The sequence below is a fragment of the Notolepis coatsorum genome (genome assembly GCF_963971535.1).
Source record: "Notolepis coatsorum genome assembly, chromosome: 17".
NCBI classification, from domain to species: Eukaryota; Metazoa; Chordata; class Actinopteri; order Aulopiformes; family Paralepididae; genus Notolepis; species Notolepis coatsorum.
The window spans coordinates 38295789-38316977 of NC_140181.1; the positions used below are offsets into that span (position 1 = coordinate 38295789).

The 21189-nt window shown below is 42.7% G+C and overlaps 1 protein-coding gene across 1 annotated transcript; it reads right to left on the minus strand.

The window, feature by feature from the left end:
- Nucleotides 1–1783: 1783 nt before the first annotated feature.
- On the minus strand, nt 1784–20876 carry phc2a (polyhomeotic homolog 2a). Its single transcript, XM_084333420.1, has 7 exons — nt 20677–20876; nt 18869–18971; nt 17641–17682; nt 15072–15186; nt 5145–5274; nt 3561–3828; nt 1784–1982 (listed from the first exon to the last, which is right to left on the minus strand). Exons 1-7 carry the CDS (start codon nt 20827–20829, stop codon nt 1828–1830), a joined length of 966 nt encoding a protein of 321 aa, XP_084189546.1. The 5' UTR covers nt 20830–20876; the 3' UTR covers nt 1784–1827.
- Nucleotides 20877–21189: the final 313 nt, after the last annotated feature.

Consider the following 21189-nt stretch of genomic DNA (forward strand, 5'->3'; position numbering starts at 1 on the left):
AAAAAAAAAAAAAAAGAGACAACAATATTTTTTTATTACGGTAACACTGTGGATGCTCCGATCTAGATTTTGGGGGCCAATACCAACTGCCTACAGTATCTCATGAAAACAGAATCAGCCAATTCCAATACCAACCTATGAGACTGTGCAGACAACTTCTAAAAAGACACTGTAGACTGACTAAAAGCAGGCGAAACTATGCAGATTTATTTCACACATGATCGGACACACATCCAAAAACTCTGAAAACCATTTTGCAGTTATTGCGAGTACATTTGTTTGAATATGGCCAGCAGTGATGTCATCGGAGACATTGAATCCTTGTGTTGTGTTGATTGCAGCTCCATGAAATGATATGGTAGCAGTCCCTATAAAATAAGGTATTGCTATTTTTTCATCTACAGCATTTCATAGCACAACACAAGGATTTAATGTCCCAGATGACATCGCTGGTAGCCATATTCAAACTCATTCACTCTCAATAACTGTCGAATGTGTGCAAAGAGTTTTTGGATGTTTGTCAGATTATGTGCAAAATAAGCGAGCATTGTTTTTTGATGAAGTGCCCCTTTAACCATAATACATTATTCAAAGAGTATATAACTATTTTATTAGTATTGTAACAGTAGCTAAGAACTACCTTAGAACTAGACTTGACCTTAGCTTGGTGTGGAGTGACTTGGTCCCACCTGTGGGAGCAATGCTAGTGGGTCTAGTACACAAAGTGAGTGAATAGAAGGAAAACATTTCAGCCATATTTCAACATGTTTTGCAACACCAGATCGATTCTTCTGATCAGCTACTAGAAACAGATCTAAGAATGGACTCTCTCACGGGTGAGGTATTTTCTGTATTTTCCCGAATTTTAAGCAGCAGTTTAATGCTAAACTAGCCAAAGCTAGCTTTGCAGATAGGTCATTTAGGGTTAGCAATTTGGCTTTTAAAAATTGAAACGTTAACAAAACATAAAATAATTAGGTGAAACGCACATTAACCCCACATGAAGTACCATGGACACAATTAGGGAAGGGAAAATATTGTTAATTTCTGCCCCCCTGGGTTAGTGCACCGGGCACATGAGAGGTCTATTCAAATTGAGTATTGGATGATTTTGATCAGTGGCTGATTAATTGGAGCATCCTTTAACACAATCAATCATCTGATCATTTCATAAAGGCTCGTCCTTAAAGTACCATGAAGTGAACTGAGCAGCTCTGACATGAACCCTCAACATGGCTCCCCTGTGAACACGTAGTGCCAGTGAAATCAACCAATCACATAAAAGCATCTCAATGCAAACACTGAGACAGTGTAATTTACCGGCATACAAACATGTAATACATATGTGACACTCAATCGTGTCGTAGCCTAACTAGCACCTCGATTCTAGTTAAAAATACATGGCTATCTGGTAAGTAGTGTGTCTCACACAGGATAGTCTTGTTTTGGCTCTTATCAGGGTAGTCTGTGAGCTGAAGCTAAAATGGTCTGATGGCCTAGTGGTTAGTAGGCCATTAAAAAATAAGTCTGTCAAACTCCCACATGGCTGGGAACCACCGTCTGAGGTCAAGGCAGCGGGGAGTCCTAAGCCTCCCCATTAGTTCACAGTACAGCTGCCTTAGAGTAAGGGTTTTGTGTGTGTGTGTGTGTGTGTGTGCGTGCATGCAGTGGCAAGATTATGTTTTCTACATGCAGAAGATGTCCTCACTTGCATATGAAACCTCTGTTAATATTTTTATTCCATGTATGTATGATGTATGTGATCTGTGGATTAAAGGGAAGTATTTCAGAAGTGTGTGTGAGTGGTGTAAAGGCAGTGAGTGTCTTTCAGGAGTCTTTCAATATGCTGATCTGGGCAAAGATTTTGAGCGCGGGCCCCAGTTTGATGTTCATAGTTCCCATCAGGTGGTCCTCCTTCAGGAGCAGCAGTGCCTGTCCGTCGATCTCCTGCGAACGAAACTCCTCGGCGATCACCAAGCAGCCTGCAGAGATGACAAGGCCACAGCAGCACGGTCACACCAGAGGACCTGTTACTTGGGATCCCTGTCATATACTGTATTTAGTCACGGCTGGAACAGATTTAGTCTCACAGGACTTTGTGTTGGTTCTATTAAATATTACATCTGTGCTGAACTTGTATTTCCTTTTTTATAAGACACTCATTCAATCTTGATACCTCTTGGCCTTTAGCTAACTTTAACGGCCAACTCACGTCCAAATCTAATGCTTGGGGTCCGTTTACTGGCAGGACCCAGTGGCGCTGTATATTTATCTCACTGGAACTAAATTAGTCACAAAACAATGATAATCACAGGTGTGCTTAAAAGGAACAGGTATCCATATCCGCTTCCATTCATTTGTGCCAAGCTAGGCTAGCTCACAGCCAGATCGCTTTCTGGAGAAGATGGTAAGCGCATTTCCCATAATTGGCATGTTCCTTTGAGAGCATATTGAAGATTTAATCAGGGTTTATTTTAACCTTTTGAAGCCACAGTTATATCAATGGCATAACGCTCTCTGTATGGATGCTCTGAGTCACATTAGTAGTAGCATTACTTCTGCTCCAAAGGTATAAAAAAGAAAAGTACCATATAAACTATAAGGGCTTGTGTCCATAGCTGACGTTTTATGAGTTGTCAGCTCCTTTCTGTCATTAATTTCTATGCTGGAGAAGCGTCAGGCGCGCTCCTCTTCCCAGAGCCGCGCCTCGCGTTTTATGAGCTCTCGACGGCAGCGTTTTTGGCGGAGCGCTCCCAGCTCATAAAGTCGAAACGAATTCAACTTTTTTGGAAAGGAGCGCGCTCATCAATGTAACTCATCGAGGAAGGGGCGGAGCCGCGGCTGGCGCAAGCTCTGGGGAGACCCAGAAAAACGCTAGAAGCTTTTTTTTCTTCTTTTTTCAAAGCGGTCCGCCTTGAAAAAGAAGGCTTTGAGTGGACACATAGCCTAAGTCTGCTATATTTAAATCACTACATACCAATCAAAATAGATCCAATGTGGATTAAGACACTTGGACACAAAAAAAAAATTCATGACATGTTTGGAACAATTTTCTTATACTTGTATTGAATGTACTATGCATCAAATGTAATTATTAGATTAATAACCTAATAATGAACCTTTAAATGTAATAAAGTTGCAGTAAGTGGTATTCTTTTTGTTAAAATAAGTGTTAGATAGCTCTACATTCCGACAGCCATCACTGTTATATAATGTTTGGTCAGTAACATGGGTCTCCTAGTTCCTCTCCGCTCTGCAGTAATGAAATACATTTTATTCATATATTTGCTTAAAACTAGTTTTTTTCAGAAAATGTTTGCAGTGTGGAGTTCCCTCTCCTGAATCATAAAGTGGGAATGGTTTACTGCAGAGCGGAGGGACTGGGAGACCCATGTTACTGACCAAACACTCTATATCAGTGATGGCTGTCGGAATGTAGACCACCTATTTTAACAAACACATACCACTTACCGCAACTTTAAACTATTTTATTATGCATGCTGTTATGCATGCTCTTTTGTCGCATGTTTTTCTTTTTCTGGCAACTGGCAGTGCCCCACCTGGCAAAGAGCAAATGAACTCGTACACGTCCTCTACGTTCCACTTGGCGGGGTCGCTGGGTAGGAAGCTGTGAGCTAGCAGGGACAAGTCAGAGAGCTCCGGGTCTCTGCCCTCATGATCCTGCGAGATGCCAGAGCTGGCGGCAGACAGAGGCGAGGGGGGTCCATCATAGCTGGACATGTCTGAACACTGGCTGACGTTGCCCTGAGCAGGGTGGGCAGAGTGGTCTGAAGACACCGAGCCAGCAGCAGGCTTTTGGACAGGAGTCTGGAACAAACAATGTATATGTTAAAGCTGTGCCAGGTAGTTTTGAGAAGAAATTAAATTAGAGGATGCTTCTTTGAAACAAAGTGAACCAACATTGGACCTCATTCTCGAACGCACAAGAATTTCTTCTTAACTCGTAACTTCCCGGCACAATTCTGCCATTCCTGAAAGGTTTCTTATCTGAGTGGGACCACAGGATTAAAGAATGTGGAAAAGACTCTAGTCACCAAAACAAGCCTCTTTGCACTGCTGCGGTCAGGCAAGCGCTACCGGAGTCTCATGGCCAGTACTGAGAAGGAGCTTCTATACCCAGGCCATCAGGATGCTCAATGGGCCTCATTCAACAATACTGTGAACAGCATCAATAGGATCAATACCAAAATGAGCATCTCTCTTCTCCATGTTATTTTAGCTACAAAAATAAGATTTTCTTTGCAAACTACGTTCTGGCGTAGGCACAGTTTAGACTAAAAGATGACACAGATTGGTCTCCCAGGCAGACAATCAACTAATGCCATGTCTCCATAGCCATGGTCTAGTATGGTATGGTTAGGTTTGTGTCTCCATTGTTTCTTGTAAATTCTCCGGTTGCTAGGCAACCTTTCAAAATTCACACCACAAACTGTGGTACACAAGCTAAACCATGATATACAACAGTCCCTGCCGGTTTTGGCCAGGTCTGTCCAGGTTGAGAAAGGTAGCCATCTCACCGGTTTGTCCAGGTTCTAAAGATAATGGAGAGACAGACCAAACCCTGGCCAGTGGAGACAAGGCATTAATCTCATAAATGTGCATTAGGCAAAATATTTGCTCAACCTCAACTGATTTCCACATTTTGAAGTTCTGATCATATACATTCATGGCAGATGGCAGATTCTGAAATATGATGGGTCACATATTGGCGATTTGACAGTTTGACCAAATTAATGTTTGATGATGGAGTAACTTTCCTAGCATATAGTTGGTAAGAAAGATGAGTGAAACCCACCCAGGCCAGACGAAGGAGAGTGGGTCGTGGTGGAATTTGATTGCCATTCCTCAGCTAAACACTGGATGTGGGGTTTTAAAAATATAAGAGTAGTTAGAAGGGATAGTCCATTCTTCTATCAAAACCTTCATAGTCGACTTGCAAATTTGGAAGTAGATTTGTCTTTTTCAGACAATCAGACTTCAAACTTTTAGCTGAGCTGTTAAAGAAATTCTGGAAGGAAAGAAAAGCTAAGTTACGGTCCCCTTACACTGAGCCCAGGTGAAAAGACCAACCATTAACCTAAAGACATTAATCATGAGAAATGGCAACATGACTGCTGTCTCACCTTCTTTTTAGACTCTAAACTTGAGTTTCTGTGGTTTCCATCCTTCCACTCTTTACGTTTCTTCAGGTTCTCCACAGTGATTTTGCGGTTTGGGAAGAGGCCCATGCGCTTTGTGCATCCAACATTGTAACTAAAACGAGAAGGTCACAAACATGGTGGATTAACTTTCGTCGTCAGACAAAATTATATACAAAATAAAAATAAAAAAAGGTTTGTTACAAAAGATTCACTTCATACCATTTGAAATCTACTCCATCACCATTGGCATATGAGTAAAATATATTATGTAATATTATCATTATTAAAAGGGCATTTTTTGAGAAGCTTGTCTAGTTTACTATGGATACAGAGTTATTTCAATTTGGTTCACACGGACCAAAGTGGCCATAGTTGATTTGAACAAGGGGTCTTTAATCTTATGGCAGTAATCTTTTTCATACAAACATACAACAGGCAATTTGCTATGGGGCCATCATTTATCTAATATTGTACAATCCGGGGTACAGAGTATGACACTGAACAGCTCCGACTTATTCATATAGTCACAGAATATATATGAAATTTAACTTTTTGGCCAGGATAATTACACTACTTCTTATGAGAGAGTGAGAGCGAGATCTGCCCTATAGCCAACAAAATGTGTGGCGTTTGCTGTTAAACTTAAAAGTTCAATCTTAGAGTTAGTCATAATATTCAATCATGGTCTTCATTCAGAGTTAGTCATAGTCTTCATTCATAGAGCTCATTGTAGTCTTCATTCATAGGTAGTCAGTCTTCATTCATAGACCTAATCATAGTAGTTTTGATTTCATAGTTAGCCGTAGTCTTCATTCATAGTTAGTCATAGTCTTCATTCATAGTTAGTCGTAGTCTTCATTCATAATTAGTCGTAGTCTTCATTCATAGTTAGATTCAAGATTCAAGAGATTTATTAGTCACTACGAGACATGTAGTGAAATGAGCCGCACCTTTTAATTGAGAAGCTGAATGGGCTTAATGTCCACCCTCTCATTATAAAATGGTATCATTCCTTTTTAACTAACCGTACACAGCGGGTCAGTGTTAACGGCACTCTTTCAGAATCTAGAACCCTGAGCACTGGAGCTCACCTGTGCTTTTTACCTTATATACAAACGAGTGCAGAAGCATCTATCCTAACAACCGCTTCATAAAATGTTCTGATGACACTGCCATTTTAGCTCTAATTAAGAATGACAGTGACCTAGCTGACTATTATTCGGAAATCCAGAGGTTTGTAAACTGGTGCGACAATAACTGTCTGGTTTTAAATGTTAAAAAGACTGAGGAGATGGTGTTTGACCCCAGAGGTGTTGGGGACCACAGGCCTGTGATCATCCACACACAGTCCATCTCGCAGGTCTCTTCATATAAATATCTTGGGATTTTTGTCGATAACACACTAACCTGGAACACCCATGTAGATAATCTGTGTAGCAGACTACAACAACGACTGCACTTTCTACGTCGCCTTCGAGTGCATGGTGTAGATAAAAAATTTGTTACTTTTCTACCAATCTGTATTAGAGAGTCTCATCAGATACGGTATTACAGCTTGGTTTGGTAACCTGTCTGTACAATTAAAGTCCAAACTGGTCCATCTGATGCAGACTGCATGGAAGATCATAGGGGTGAAAGGTCACCCATCCCTGCAGTCTATTTTTTAACAGGCTACTGTAAGGCCAGCCAATAGAATAGTCTCGGACCCCTCCCATGTCTTACATGCAGAGTATGAGCTACTGCCCTCTGGGAGGAGGTTTAGAGTTCCACGCTCTAGACTAAATAGGTTTAAAAACTCCTTTATCCCGATCTCAGTTAAACTTTTAAATAGTGCCAGATAAAGGGCAACTATCGAATAACTGATATTTGGTTGTTATATTATCGATATCCGATATATATATATATTTTTTGTTGGGGTATATTATACTAGTATATTTGGGTATACTATTCTGATGTGGTGTTGCCAGACATCCTGCTGTGCAGGTACTTTACTGTATATTTTATATTGTGTATATCCTCTGTTTGGAGTCAGTTGTGTTGTGTCATGTCTGTATGTATGTATGCGTCTGTGGCTGTAGTGGGTGTAAGCCCAAGACACATTTCCCAGCTGATGGGACAATAAAGTGACTCTTGATTGTGCAAAAAAGAAAATATACAATAATAGAATAAAATAGAATAGATAATAATAGACATGATAAAAGGTACTAAGATAAAATACAATACAATGCTAAGCTTACAAATTAAAAGGTAATGAGTCCTATATACACACTACAATATACAGTTATGCTGTAACTATACTATACAAAAATACAGTTAGGTTTTTTAAAGTGACCTTTACTTTTTCCTAAAGTGACCTGTAGTGTGTTTGTGTGTGAGAGAGTGCAGGATGTGTGGTGTGTGTGTGTGTGTGTGTGTGTGTGTGTGTGTGTGTGTGTGTGTTCATGTGTGCTTGTGTGTGGAGAGATCAGTGTTCAGTGTTCTGATGGCCTGGGGCAAGGGTCGGCAACCTGCGGCTCCGGAGCCGCATGCGGCTCTTTAGCCAATCAGCTGCGGCTCCCTGGCCCAAAACCTTTTTTTTATTCAAATTTTTTACTTTTTTTTTCTCTTATTTTGGAGATCGATGTCATACTGTGACACTGAAATGAAAAAATATTTCATCAACTAAAATATTTAGTTAAGAAAAATATTTCATCAACTAAAATATACAGTATGTCACACCCCGTGCCTCTCCCTGCCGTCTGCAAGTGGCTAATATTGAGTTTCCGACCCCCCAGTAAGCTAACCATGGATAAATCCAAAAAAAGGAAAGTCTGAGGAAAATAGAGGGTTTAATTCAGCGTGGACAGATTAATTTGCTTTCACGACTAACAATGCAGGCTTACCTGTATGCCTGATATGTGGTGCGAAATTTTACTTTTTATTTTATAGATTTTCCACAAATAAGGGAAAGACTCAAATAGAGCTTCATAGTTCAGGGTTTTATTTCAAAGTAGGTCTACAGATGCCAGTGTTTTTTCTTCTTTTCTGTGTTTTATTTCAAAGTAGGTCTACACATGGTAGTGTTTTTTCAAAGTAGACTACTTTTTATTTTATAAATGTTCCACAAATAAGGGAAGGACTCAAATATACCTGAATAGTTCAGGGTTTTATTTCAAAGTCGTTCTACAGACACCAGTGTTTTGTCTCCTCTTTTGTGTTTTATTTAAAAATAGGTCTACACAGCCAGTATTTATTCTCCTCTTCATAAGAGTTTGAGGTTTTCCTTTGTTATAACAGGTAAAAACAGCAATAAAAAGTTATTTTTTTTTCTTTTTGTTGCTTTATAATTCCATTAATGCAACAAACTGTGTGCTATAAGTATAAAGTATAATAAATCTCAAATTACTTTGGGTATGCAATTGTCAGGCGTTTTATGCTAAATGTGGGGTATGCAGCTGCTTGGGGATATATAAAACGTTATACACCGTTATCTTCATTTTAAGGGTAAATAGGTTGTGCGGCTCCCCGAGTATTTTATTTTGTGGGAGGGGGGAAAGTGGCTCTTTTGATAGTAAAGGTTGCTGACCCCTGGCCTGGGGGAAGAAGCTGAGTCTGGGTCTCTCTGTTCTTGCGGCATGTATGCAGAGGCGCTTGCCTGACCGCAGCAGCTTGAACAGGCTATTGTTGGGGTGGTGAGGGTCCTTTATTATTCTGCAGGCTCTGGATTTGCACCTCCTGTATAAGTCCTGCAGGGGTGGTAGTGCAGTACCCATAGTACGCTCTGCTGAGCGCACTACTCTCTGTAGAGCCTTCCTGTCCTGGGCAGTGCAGATGCCAAACCAGGCAGTGATGTTCCCAGTCAGGATGCTCTCCACAGCCCCAGAGTAGAAGGGCTGGAGTATCTTCCCTGATACTCTGAGTTTCCTGAGTTGTCTCAAGTGGTAGAGGCGCTGCTTTGCCTTTTTTTTTCTCAGATTTTTCTCTGTTTTCTCCCAGAGCGCAATCTCCGCTACGCCACCTGACCGCCCTGCCTTTTTTAACACAGTGTCTGTGTGTGTTGTCAGGTCCTCTGTGATGTGGACTCCCAGGTACTTAAAAGTGCTCACCCTGTCCGCGATAGCCCCATTAATCCACAGTGGCGTGTGTGTCCCCTGCTGTCTTCTTCTTTTTCTTTCAGCTTTTCCCGCCAGGGGTCGCCACAGCGGATCATCCGTTTCCATCTTGTTTCCGTCTTCTGCATCGTCCTCCACCACTGCCGCTGCCCGCATTGTCCTCCTTCACTGTGTCCATAAACCTCCTCTTGGGCCTTCGCCTCCTCCTCCTCTTTCCTTGCAGCTTCATCTCCAGCATCCTCCTCCCGATGTACCCCACCTCCCTCCTCCGCACATGTCCAAACCATCTCAGTCTTGCCTCTCTCACTTTCTGCCTGAACTGCTCAACATGGGCCGTTCCTCTGATGTAGACATTTTCGATTTTGTCCAACCTTGTTACTCCCAGAGAGAACCTTAACATCTTCATCACTGCCACCTCCAGCTCCGCCACCTCAGTGCCACAGTTTCTAGACCATACAGCATAGCTGGTCTCACTACACTGCTGTATACCTTTCGCTGGTACCCTTCTATCGCAGATCACCCTTCATCCTTCTCCACTCGCACCACCCGGCCTGCAATCTCTTCTTCACCTCCCTACCACAGTCCCCATTACTTTGGACAGTTGACCCCAAGTACTTAAACTCGTCCACTTTTGGTACCTCTACACTCTTTGTATCATCACCACCCCTCCGTCTTCCTTCCCATTCACACACATATACTCGGTCTTGCTTCTGCTCACTTTCATCGCCCTTCTCTCCAGTGCATGCCTCCACTTCTCCAGGTTCTCTTCCACCTGCTCCCTGCTCTCACTACAGATCGCAATGTCATCTGCGAACATCATGGTCCACGGGGACTCCTGCCTGACCTCGTCTGTCAGCCTGTCCATCACTACTGCAAATAAGAATGGACTGATGGCCGACCCTTGGTGCAATCCTACCCCGACCTTGAACCCCTCAGTCACTCCCACTGCACACCTCACCACAGTCACACTGCCCTCATACATGTCCTTCCTGTACTACCCTCACAAACTTTTCCGCTACTCCTGAAAACTCCTGTGTCCCCTGCTGTATTCTCCTAAAATCCACGATCAGCTCCTTGGTCTTACCAATGTTCAGGAGTAGGCTGTTATCCCGGGACCAGAGTCCTAGTCTTCATTCATAGTTAGTCGTAGTGCTGCCCATCTGCACTTGATAAAAGTTGAGAAACTATCGTGCAATGTAAATATGCATTCAGTAGCGACAGTATAGCCTATTCAATTTGATATGCCATTTTTTATTTTATTTAAACATGTTATGTGTTTAATCAGCTTACAAACTCATTTTGACATGTTATTATTTCAGGTTTTTATAAAGCTACCACTGGCCTACAAAATGCTGGTCTGAACCCTTCACACAGAACACGGAGCCGGCAATAAGCCGGCTTTTTGGCACTTTGACACCCATAGTTCAGCAGACTCTGTGCATTTCGGGGGGTGAAGTTACAACATTTCTCATTTGGTTTGGTTAGCGTTCACCGTTCACACTTTGTCAAGTGCACTAAACATTGTAAACAAATGTCACATGTTCGTCTATTGGACAGAATATCAAGAGTGACACTTCCTGGTCTCAGAAATAATAGAGCAACACCACATTTATACGGTCTTGGGGTTTCTGGTTTTAATGTACATTTACCTTGGTTGCCAGGATGTGCTGTAATAATTAAGCATACTGTGTGAATGGAATAAGACGGTTTCTCAATGCCATCTGGCAACACATATCCCCCATACAAAGCCAGATTTCATTCATGTAACTATATAACTTAACTTTTTTGATAAATGGGAGATTATACAGAAAATAAATCATGTGATGTCCACCGTGGCTTGTTGCACAAGTGATTTACAATTCACTGTCAGTAATTAATTATGTGCCACTGTCTAGGCTACCGTCACCTGAATTATGCATTCAAGGTATTTGTTTAGTATCACAACTTTATTTGGCTATTTTGAACAATACCAGCTACTAAAATAATAATGTTATGATGAAAAATAACACATTTGGGAATTTATGGGAAATATTTTTCTGATATTTTCCCGCTTTCGGTCTGGTTGCTTTCACACCTCAAAAGGAACCGCTCCAAGGTTAAATTGGAAGTGGAATGCGAACACCTCAAACAGGACCAGAATGAGACCACAGGCCACACAAACAGGCCGACCAAGGTGAGATTACCTCAAACAGACAGACCAAGGTGAGACTACCTAAAACAGGCCGACCAAGGTGAGATTACCTCAAACAGACAGATCAAGGTGAGACTACCTAAAACAGGCCGACAAAAGGTGAGACTACCTCAAACAGGCGGACCAAATCGCTTTACAACTTGTGCTACACATTCACACACAGACAGCGGAGGCAACAATGCAAGGTGCCAACCTGCACATCGGGAGCAGTTAGGGGTTAAGTGTCTTGCTCAAGGACACTTTGATGCACTACCGGGAGGAGCCGGAATCGAACCGGGAACCTTCCGATTACCAGGCGACCGCTCTACCTCCCAAGGCACTGTCACCACCTCAAAACAGGTGGACCAGGGTGGAGTTGTTTAGTGCAGACCTGAGTTTGATTACTGTGTTCACACCAGTCCAAACAAACTGCACCACGGCGGTAAACGCTCCAGGGTTTGATTCACTAAACAAGGCAGGTGTGAACACAGTCCATGATTCATTTAAGCATTACATCACACGCAGGAGTGTGTTATACTCATTAGATCACGCCTAGGGGTGGTTGTTAGGCCCGACGCGCAGCGGAGGGTTGTTAGACGGCGTCTATACTTTCCGTAGCCGCATTTCTGGCAGACGTTCTGGCACTGACTGACGCTCTCTGATTGGCCACTGACGTGTTTGCCCAATAGCGTGACAAGCTGTGTCTTTGCCCATTTCCGCGTCGAACAGCCTGCAAACTACCTGGCGTTCTATCGCCCTGCTCTAAGACAAACTCTAACCGTAACCAACTTCGAAAGAGTGCCTAAGCTTAACCATCGAAAGAACTTGCCGTCACGCTCTAAGACAAACCCTAACCTTAACCAACTTCGAAGAGTGCCTAAGCCTAACCAGTGTAGAAACTGGCGACGGCCAATCAGAGAACGTCTGCCAGAAATGCGGCTACGGAAAGTATAGACGCCCCTAGACGTGATCTAATGAGTATAACACACGACTTCAAGTGATGTAATGCTTTTATACAATGGCCCAATTAACCCAACCGTATTGCTATACAATAAACACACAGTAATTGAAGCATAATGGAGATTTATTCACAAAGCCATCCACAGAGAAAGTAGATCCAATAGTAGATCCACTAGTAGACACCAGAGGGAGCTCCACAAACCATGTTAAACCCAGATTCGGCTCAAAGGGACTAAACACGTTTCGCAATTATGCCACATCAATGTGGAACGCCCTACCCATAACTGTAAAGTAATGTGAATCACTACCCACTTTCGTAACCATCAAAGAGCACCTACGGTAGGGCTGCACGATTTTGGGAAATAATCTAATTGCGATTTTTCTGACGGATATTGCGATTGCGATTAAATTTGCGATTATAATATATATTTTTTTAAGCAGCCCCACAGAGGTTTATTGTAAAATGCAGCTTGCATCTGGCTTACGCGGTGGGTCTTTTCAGGACAGAGCCTGAAAATGTTTCTTTTTACCTGGGAATCGATACCGGTACCCAACGGTACCTTTTTTACTCTCCCTCTCTGAAGTCTAAACTTCACAACACACAATCTAAAACCCCTTACCTCCCTCTCCCAAACCGATCTTGTATCTCAATGGGACTTCCTGGTTAAATAAAAAAAATTAAAAAGTATTTTAAAAAAATAAACATAAATTGCGTTTTTAATTTATTTTTTGCGATTTGATAATTGCATCATTCCAAATCGCGATTTCGATTTAAAATCGATTAATCGTGCAGCCCTACGGGAGACTGCAATTCGAAACTGGCCCCTGTAAATGTCCTAACCAAACCCCCTCCAATGTACAGTAAATGTCCTAACCCAATAATACACAAGACCCTCTTCTTGGGACCAAGTAAGGTTTCGTCGATAATCCAATGTACAGTTACCCCCCCCCACCCAACCACCTCCAATGTACAGTTACCCCCCCACCCAACCACCTCCAATGTACAGTTCCCCCCACCCCACCTACCCAACCTCCTCCAATGTAGTTTCTTCGTCAAATGTATATACTCTTTTTAGACTCTTTTTGTATCACAAACAGTACTGTATTTGTACATCTGATATGTCATAAATGTATAGATGTAGCAGTACTGTCTATCTGTATGTCATGTATGTCATATATGTTGAAAATGGGGGACCCTGATGTAAACAAGATGAAAGTCTTTCTCTGGTCTGCATCCCCTTAACAATTGTCTGTATTGAGCCGTACTGTATTGTACCCATTCTGCAATCTGTTAATAACATTTTCAATCAATCAAATCCAATGGCCAAAAAAAAAAAAAGATCGACAGCTATTTTTTTTTTTTTTTTTAAGTCTGCGCTTTTTCTTTTGTTTCACAATGGGTCATGAGTCATGACAAACCAATTACATAATCCAACATATGTGTAACGAACTACCATATTCCAGTTGACTGTATATTTTTTGGAGGATTTGTTCAAAGGCTATTCATACTTCCATTTGTCTATCTATGGCGGATTCATGCATGGCGGATTGTTATTCGTTGTTATTCGTCAGCCAATCAGAATCAAGAAATGTGCATACCATTGTATAATTCTTAATTAATGATTGTTCTTTTCACCTGGGCTGAAGTGTAATGGACTAAGTATGCAGGGACCATATTTTTCAATGAGCTTTTCTTTCCTTCCAGAATTTATTTAACAGCCCAGATACAAGTTTGAAGTCTGATTCTCTGCAAAAGACAAATCTACTTCCAAATTTGTAAGTCGACTGTGAAGAATGGACTATTCAGAACAATCCCTTCCAACTACTCTTATATTTTTTAAACCACACATCCAGTGGTTAGCTGAGGAATGAGGATCAAATTCCACCAGGACCTGCTCGCCTTTGTCTGGCCTGGGTGGGTTTCACTCATCTTTCCTACCAACTATATGCTAGGAAAGTTACTCCATCATCAAACATTAATTTCGGAGATGCCCGTCATTGGAGCAAACTGGCAAATCGCCAATATGTGACCCATCATACCAAAACTATCTGGATGGATAGATGGCACTCTGGGTTTTTTGGCTGACCATCTCAAAATATACATGCATCTTTTCTATTATCTATACTAAGAAATAGACATCATCTATGGTCATCTTCTGATACTCAATAAAGCTAAGATTGAAATTCAATCTCATGCAATGAATTAGGCCTAATGAAGGAAAAGAAGATACAGTATAACTGATGCCTTCCAAAATAGCAAAGTTGAAACATCCAAATAGTTAGGGTCCTAAGTTGGACCGGCTGCTTGTTGACCCGTGTGTTTCCAACACAATGCTGGAGGCAGTTGCGTTTGTTGACAGACTCGGGTTACAAACTAAACAGCCAACCTAAACTAGTTGGATTGAGATGACGGGATGCGTGCAAGACATTGCTTGAGTACAGACAGAGGGACAGTGCACCGTCTTGTGTTACATTATCGCCATCCTGTGGTGGTCAGGGGTATGACAGCCACGCAGAAATCACATATCAACACAGAGCAGACGTATATGGCAACATTGAGGAAAAACGCAAAGCAAGGCTGAAAACAATGAGAAGCGTAACCATAGACATTTTCGCACAGACAATATATAGCATTTTTGGAATGAAGCCCTCAAACAGAATCATTGTATCATGTCCTTCTGAGCTCACCGTTTGGCACACAGGGTGGAGCAGAATCTCTTGGATCTCTTGAAGATGTAGGCGAAGTCTGCCCTGCCACACAGCTCACAGGTCAGCATGGGCTCGTCTTGTTGTGCCTTGAGCACTGCATGGCCACACATCAACACGTTAGTGTTACAGATCACATGGTGTACTGTGTGGTAGGTACTAGGGTTGCACGATACACCGATACTAGACAAGTATCGCGATACCCAGCCGTAACAGTCCAATACTCTTAGAATAATAGCCTGATGCTGTATTTTCTATGAGTCAAGTGTGTGTGTGTGTGTGTGTGTGTGTGTGTGTGTGTGTGTGTGTGTGTGTGTGTGTGTGTGTGTGAGAGAGCATAGTGGGTGAATCAACAGTGTAGGCTGAACACTCACCAAAGGATTTTCCACAAAATCTGAATGATTCTGCCTAAAGCCAGGATTTGACAGTGCAAGCGTACGTTGTACATTCAATGATTTTAAGTAGCCAAACGTTAACACTATAAAAACGATATAATACTATAAATATTTCATTTGCTCAGATATTCTAAAATCATTAAGTCTGCTATAAGCCATTCTCCCTCTCTCATAATTGTGTGCACCTGCGTGAGTGTTGTGTGTAAAAAGGCTACTCTTTTTTACATGGATTAGGAATCCTAATTTAGGATAATTAGCTTTAACAATCCTGATTCCTGAGCCTATTTTATTCAAAAGAAAGATATTGATTTACATGTGTATATATCATTTTTTTTTATAATTGTATCTCCTGTGCTGGCACAAGCACTAACATAGTGTAGAGTTAGAGATAACACATAATAACAAATGGAGATTAGCTATATAGCCCAGCAGCTGTAACATGATTATTTAAATTTCAATAGCGTAAAGATATTTGTATTATATAAAATACATTTTTATTTTATTTTTAATATAAATATTTTCCATTTTCTGTTCTAATAATATATTCCATTTATTTTCCTGATGTTTTAGGTTTTTGAAGTGGGTGTGATACTATACATTTTGGTATTGTGACAACACTAGTGGTAGCTGGCCAGTAGGGTAGCTGGACAGTAGGGTAGGTGGATGGTAGGGTATGTGGACAGTAGGGTATGTGGACAGTAGGGTAGCTGGACAGTAGGGTAGCTGGACGGTAGGGTAGGTGGACAGTAGGGGAGCTGGACAGTAGGGTAGGTGGATAGTAGGGTAGGTGGACAGTAGGGTAGCTGGATGGTAGGTTACCTGGATGGTAGGGTAGCTGGATGGTAGGGTAGGTTGACAGTAGGGGAGGTGGACGGTAGGGGAGGTGGACAGTAGGGGAGGTGGACAGTAGGGTAGCTGGACAGTAGGGGAGGTGGACAGTAGGGGAGGTGGACAGTAGGGTAGCTGGACAGTAGGGGAGGTGGACGGTAGGGTAGGTCGATGGTGGACAGTAGGGGAGGTCGATGGTGGACAGTAGGGGAGGTGGACAGTAGGGGAGGTGGACAGTAGGGGAGGTGGACGGGAGGTGGACAGTAGGGGAGGTGGACGGTAGGGGAGGTGGACAGTAGGGGAGGTCGATGGTGGACAGTAGGGGAGGTGGACGGTAGGGGAGGTGGACAGTAGGGGAGGTGGACGGTAGGGTAGCTGGATGGTAGGGTAGCTGGATGGTAGGGTAGCTGGATGGTAGGGTAGCTGGACGGTAGGGTAGCTGGATGGTAGATTACCTGGATGGTAGGGTAGCTGGATGGTAGGGTAGGTTGACAGTAGGGGAGGTGGACAGTAGGGGAGGTGGACAGTAGGGGAGGTGGACGGTAGGGGAGGTGGACAGTAGGGGAGGTGGACGGTAGGGTAGCTGGATGGTAGGGTAGGTGGACAGTAGGGGAGCTGGACGGTAGGGTAGCTGGATGGTAGGGTAGCTGGACAGTAGGGTAGCTGGACAGTAGGGTAGCTGGACAGTAGGGGAGGTGGACAGTAGGGGAGGTGGACAGTAGGGGAGGTGGACAGTAGGGTAGCTGGATGGTAGGGTAGGTGGACAGTAGGGTAGCTGGATGGTAGGGTAGCTAGATGGTAGGGTAGGTGGACAGTAGGGTAGCTGGATGTTAGGGTAGCTAGATGGTAGGGTAGGTGGACAGTAGGGGAGCTGGACGGTAGGGTAGCTGGATGGTAGGGTAGCTGGACAGTAGGGTAGCTGGACAGTAGGGTAGCTGGACAGTAGGGGAGGTGGACAGTAGGGTAGGTGGACAGTAGGGTAGGTGGACAGTAGGGTAGCTGGATGGTAGGGTAGGTGGACAGTAGGGTAGCTGGATGTTAGGGTAGCTAGATGGTAGGGTAGGTGGACAGTAGGGTAGGTGGACAGTAGGGTAGCTGGATGGTAGGGTAGCTGGATGGTAGGGTAGGTGGACAGTAGGGGAGCTGGACAGTAGGGTAGCTGGACAGTAGGGTAGCTGGATGGTAGGGTAGCTGGATGGTAGGGTAGCTGGATGGTAGGGTAGCTGGACAGTAGGGTCAGCATCCTTAACACATTTCTGTCCTCTAGCAATGACAGTAAACATGGTATTTTGCACTGTGGGAATTAACAGTTGTTTTTATAATCGTACCTTGCGGTGAGAGAGGCGCACAGTGGTCCTCCATCTCAAAACCTGTGTGAGAGAGCGTAGTGGGTGAATCAACAGTGTAGGCTGAACACTCACCAAAGGATTTTCCACAAAATCTGAATGATTCTGCCTAAAGCCAGGATTTGACAGTGCAGGCGTACGTTGTACATTCAATGATTTTAAGTAGCCAAACGTTAACACTATAAAAACGATATAATACTATAAATATTTCACTTCATTAGCTCAGATATTCTAAAATCATTAAGTCTGCTATAAGCCATTCTCCCTCTCTCATATGTGTGTGCACCTGCGTGAGTGTTGTGTGTGTAAAAAGGCTACTCTTTTTGACATGGATTACGATAATTAGCTTTAACAATCCTGATTCCTGATTCCTGAGCCTATTTTATTCAAAAGAAAGATATTGATTTACATATATCATCTTTTTTTATTATAATCGTATCTCCTGTGCTGGCACAAGCACTAACATAGTGTAGAGTTAGAGATAACACATAATAACAAATGGAGATTAGCTATATAGCCCAGCAGCTGTAACATGATTATTTAAATTTCAATAGCGTAAAGATATTTGTATTATATAAAATAAACTTTTATTTTATTTAAAAAAAAAATTTATTATTAATATTTTCCATGTTCTGTTCTAATAATATATTCCATTTATTTTCCTGATGTTTTAGGTTTTTGAAGTGGGTGTGATACTATACATTTTGGTATTGTGACAACACTAGTGGTAGCTGGACAGTAGGGTAGCTGGATGGTAGGGTAGGTGGATGGTAGGGTAGGTGGATGGTAGGGTAGCTGGATGGTAGGGGAGGTGGACAGTAGGGGAGGTGGACAGTAGGGGAGGTGGACGGTAGGGTAGCTGGATGGTAGGGTAGCTGGATGGTAGGGTAGCTGGATGGCAGGGTAGGTGGACAGTAGGGGAGGTGGACGGTAGGGTAGCTGGATGGTAGGGTAGCTGGATGGTAGGGTAGCTGGATGGTAGGGGAGGTGGACAGTAGGGTAGCTGGACGGTAGGAGAGGTGGACGGTAGGGTAGGTGGACAGTAGGGGAGGTGGACAATAGGGGAGGTGGACGGTAGGGGAGCTGGATGGTAGGGTAGGTGAACAGTAGGGTCAGCAATGGCATCCTTAACACATTTCTGTCCTCTAGCAATGACAGTAAACATGGTATTTTGCACTGTGGGAATTAACAGTTGTTTTTATAATCGTACCTTGCGGTGAGAGAGGCGCACAGTGGTCCTCCATCTCAAACCCTGCTCCGTGGTGCTGTGTGTGCCTGCTCAGGCTCTCCATGCAGAACGATGGACGTTCTACCTGTGTACAGGATGACATGGGCTTATGATTACAGCTGAGGTAGATGCAGAAAACTGTGACTAGAAATATTGTTTATTACCAACTGCATAGATCTACTGTTAATGGGTCTTGCATTATTCATAATAATAATAATAATAATAGCTTGGATTTACCACCTTTCATGAAACCCAAGGACACTTTACTAAGCAACAAAAAGAGAAATAAAACATAAGCAGAATAAATAATAATAACAATAAAGGACAGGGAGACAACTAGAGGCTGCAGGCCTTCGTGAACAGGTGGGTTTTCAGAGCCGTCATAAAAGAGACCAAGGATGTGACGGAGTGGATCTCAGTGGGGAGAGAGTTCCAGAGGGTGGGGCCCGCCACGCTGGAGGCTCTGTCACCAAAAGTTTGTAGGCGGGTATGGGGGGTGGAGAGCAGATATGTGTCTGAGGATTAGAGCCTCAGGGGGGGGTCAGATGGATACTGCAGGCATGGAGGTAAGGACGAGGATCTTATATGACTTGACCAGGGGCCAGTGGAGGTGGATGAGGGTGGGGATGATGTGCTGCCAGGGCTTGGTGCGGGTGAGAACCCTAGCAGCTGAGCATTGAGAGTGTCACTCTCTTGGCCTATGGCCCGATGAGAAATTTTCATTGAAGTTTCATGTGGACAACCTTGTCTCTAAGCTGAGACAGAAAGTGTACAAAAACAGAACCAGCTTTCCTATGATTAGTAGGAGGATTGTTGAGGCTTTTTTTGTTGTCAGTTTTAGACTGGCAAATTGGCAATGTACTGTCATTTATAGGCATGCTGCAGCTTCAACCCTCTTAACACTGTCTATCACTCTGCCCTCAGATTTATCACTGGGGACAGATATGATACTCACCATTGTGTCCTGTATGATAAGGTAGGTTGGCCTTCTCTTTCTGACAGGCGCAACAATCATTGACACTCACTTTAGACGCTTTAAACATTACACCATCTTTTATCTATTTATTTAAAAGATTTGCACTACATCCATACCTCATTTAGCTTATTTTTTTGTTGCATTTTTGCACCTCATTGTCTGCTTCATTGTACTTTAGTTTGTATATTGTATATTTGTATAACGTTGGGACTTTATTCCTCTTTTACTTTTTTGACTGTATGAAGCACATTCTCAGGGGCACATGCAGAACCAAGCATTTCACTTGTACTTTAAACATGACAAATAAAACAAACTTGAACTCGTTTATTTTTAAAGCTCTTATTGGTAAGCTACTAGGGATAGGCATCGATTGTCTGATTTCTGATCACAGTGTGTCATCTTGTGACTGTTTTAACTGATTATGTTGTTTATTTTATTATTTTATATTTTTGTTATCTGTTCATTTGTCTTTTCGGTTGATTGTAAAGTTGTCATTCATTGCTGTAAATTAGGGAAACCAGAAAAGGCCTTTACTACAACTATGTTAATTGTTCCCCCTTTGGCTTATCTTTACAAATAAGTACAGAAAATATTAAAGGTCCCATATTGTAAAAATGTTAAATTTTCAGTGCTTGTGCAGTATACATTTGGGTCTCTGATAGGCCTACTAACACACAGACTGTGAAATAGCAACCCAGTCAGATTCTGCACACAGAAACTGTGTCACTGATGTCACACCATAAGTCTGTGACTTGGGTGCATGTGAAAAAGGCACATGTACAAAATGTTGGCTTCTCTTTTCCACCATACTCACAGGGAAAGGCTCAGCTCCTTCTTGGATAACGAATCCCTCGATGAGGTGGGTGAGGATCTGGGGTTTGACTGCGGCCTGTGGAGGTTTGCTCTTGCCATTCTGTGGGGTGCTGCCAGTCACCGTGGGCGCATTGTTCCCATTCCCCGAGGTCATGACTGGCGCTGGGCCCGTTCCCGCAGTTGGTCGCTTCACATTCAGCCCCTCGGTGGCTCCCTCTCACCTGCTTTAACAAAACACAACAAATCAAATCGAATGCATCCTAGAAAGTTGCGGGCGCCTACAATGTGTTTTATTCTAGTTGTTGGAATAAAAAGGAGGTGTGATATAGGCTAGTTTTGTTGGTAGACTAAATTAAGACAATACTGTCCTACTGCATAGGATGTTCGTTTGAATTCGTCCATCATCCGAGTATCTTTCATTGAAATGTTGCAGCTGAACGTGGTATTTCTCTAGAGAATAAACACCGACTTTTTAGTTACAATGTCACTCGAAAAGTGCAAAAACGGCAGCATT

Coding starts and splice junctions, on each gene's coding strand:
- phc2a (XM_084333420.1), bottom strand. CDS start 20,829: ATGACCTCGGGGAATGGGAACAATGCGCCCACGGTGACTGGCAGCACC. Junction 18,972..20,676: donor AAGGAGCTGAGCCTTTCCCT/GTGAGTATGGTG, acceptor TCCTGTACACAG/GTAGAACGTCCATCGTTCTG. Junction 5,275..15,071: donor TCCACCCTGTGTGCCAAACG/GTGAGCTCAGAA, acceptor TTCTCGTTTTAG/TTACAATGTTGGATGCACAA.